At 50.6% G+C, this 2028-nt stretch overlaps 1 protein-coding gene across 1 annotated transcript; it reads left to right on the top strand.

The window, feature by feature from the left end:
* Positions 1-1170: 1170 nt before the first annotated feature.
* Positions 1171-1782, top strand: LOC311241334 (heparan sulfate glucosamine 3-O-sulfotransferase 2-like; the record flags this gene model as incomplete). The annotated part of the gene is made up of 1 exon (XM_084330116.1): positions 1171-1782. The coding sequence occupies one exon, from the start codon at positions 1171-1173 to the stop codon at positions 1780-1782; it is 612 nt and encodes a 203-aa protein (XP_084186242.1).
* Positions 1783-2028: the final 246 nt, after the last annotated feature.

The following is a 2028-nucleotide window of genomic DNA, read 5'->3' as shown; positions in this document are numbered from 1 at the left end:
ATTGATTGAGGTAATGAGGGACTTAGAATTAGCCTATAGATAACGCATTTAACTTGTCGGCGAGGCGATTGAGCCTATTGCAATCTGTCAATAAAGTCTTAAATCAATTAATCAATCAATGCCGTTGAGAATCAGGGTCTCTGCCATCGATACGTGCTGGCTTTCCACCTAAAACGGGAGCGCGCATCTAGCCTGACTTGAGCCTGACTCTCAAGTCTGGCTTGAGTTAACGAGACTGAATCCTCCTTTGTGAAACAGGAAAATCCCGGCTTTGAACATCGGGTTAACTGAAGCTGGATAATGGACATGTTGATCGACTTAGTTGAACCACGTACATGAAACAGGGCCCTGGTCTGACTCTGGTGGGGGGAGTTCGTTCCACCATCGTGGAGCGGAAACTGATAATAGCTTCTCTTTGATGACCCTCTGCCTCTTAACACCGGCACAGCCATGGAGAAAATGTCACTAATTCCCGCCAGGAACGGGTCAGATGACCCGACAGCTTATATGAGAAAAATGAGGAAAAATAAACAGTGTAAACTATATAATTACCACTGAATATAAAAATATGAGGTTTACCACAATGAAATGTAGGTTTGAGTGACATAAAAAAAAAATTATTATAATATTTCTTTTGATGGAAGAGCCACACATTGACGGGCAAAGAGCCACATGCGGCCCGCGAGCCACGGGTTGGCCACCCCTGCGCTATAGACGCTCGCAAAGTGCTGTGACTTTCGTCTGTTCCAACGGCCCAATATGTGGAATAACGTTCTAATGACATTTTCCTGAAGTCATTTAGAAATGTCAGAAACCGTGCTGCAGATAAAACGGGTACTTTTAGGAAAAGTCATTGAGTGACAGAGCTGGAGCTCGACCGAGTGACGAGGATACATGTATTGAAACTGCCTCGGGGTCATGTGACCCCTTGTCGGCTGTGCTAGTGTTAACTGTGGTTATTAAAAACCTGATCGTTTTCGTTGTGTCTTTGTGTTTGTTTCCTCTCTCTCTCTCTCTCTCTCTCTCTCTCTCCCTCTCTCTCTCTCTCTCTCTCTCTCTCTCTCTCTCTCTCTCTCTCTCTCTCTCTCTCTCTCTCTCTCTCTCTCTCTCTCTCTCTCTCTCTCTCTCTCTCTCTCTCTCTCTCTCTCTCGCTCTCCACTCAGGGGATTAATGCCGCGGACCCTCGACAGTCAGATCACGCTGGAGAAGACGCCGAGCTACTTCGTGACCCGAGAGGCCCCGCGACGGATCTCCAGCATGTCCCGGGGCACCAAGCTGATCGTGGTGGTGCGCGACCCCATCACCCGGGCCATCTCGGACTACACCCAGACCCTGTCCAAGAAGCCCGACATCCCCGCCTTCGAGGAGCTGGCCTTCAAGAACCGCACGCTGGGCCTGGTGGATGCCTCGTGGAACGCCATCCGCATAGGCCTGTACGTGGTGCACCTGGAGAACTGGCTGCAGTACTTCCGCCTGTCGCAGATCCACTTCGTGAGCGGCGAGCGGCTGATCACGGACCCGGCGGGCGAGCTGGGCCGCGTGCAGGACTTCCTGGGGCTCAAGCGCATCGTCACGGACAAGCACTTCTACTTCAACCGCACCAAGGGCTTCCCGTGCCTGAAGAAGCCGGAGAGCAGCGGGCAGCCGCGGTGCCTGGGCAAGTCCAAGGGCAGGACTCACGTGCAGATCGACGGGGAGGTCATCGAGCAGCTGAGGGACTTCTACCGGCCGTTCAACGTCAAGTTCTACGAGACGGTGGGACACGACTTTAGGTGGGACTGAGGGGGCGGAGCGGACCGCGCGGAGGCGGGGTTTATTCCAAACGGCTGTACTTCAGTGAAGTCGGCGGATTGTATATAGTGTGCTACACAGGTGGTGGACGAGTTCCGAGAGAATATAAACGAGGGCACCTTAACGGGGAAATGATAATGAGTTTATCGAATTATATTATGTGTAATTACAAATGTTTAAAAAAATATTATAATATCGTAATCTATCAAATAATCGACCGTTCTAACAGATGTGATG

Source organism: Notolepis coatsorum, assembly GCF_963971535.1.
Source record: "Notolepis coatsorum genome assembly, chromosome: 15".
In the NCBI taxonomy this organism is placed as follows: domain Eukaryota; kingdom Metazoa; phylum Chordata; class Actinopteri; order Aulopiformes; family Paralepididae; genus Notolepis; species Notolepis coatsorum.
Note: the sequence above shows the minus strand (reverse complement) of the source record. Positions and strands in the feature narration are given on the sequence as shown.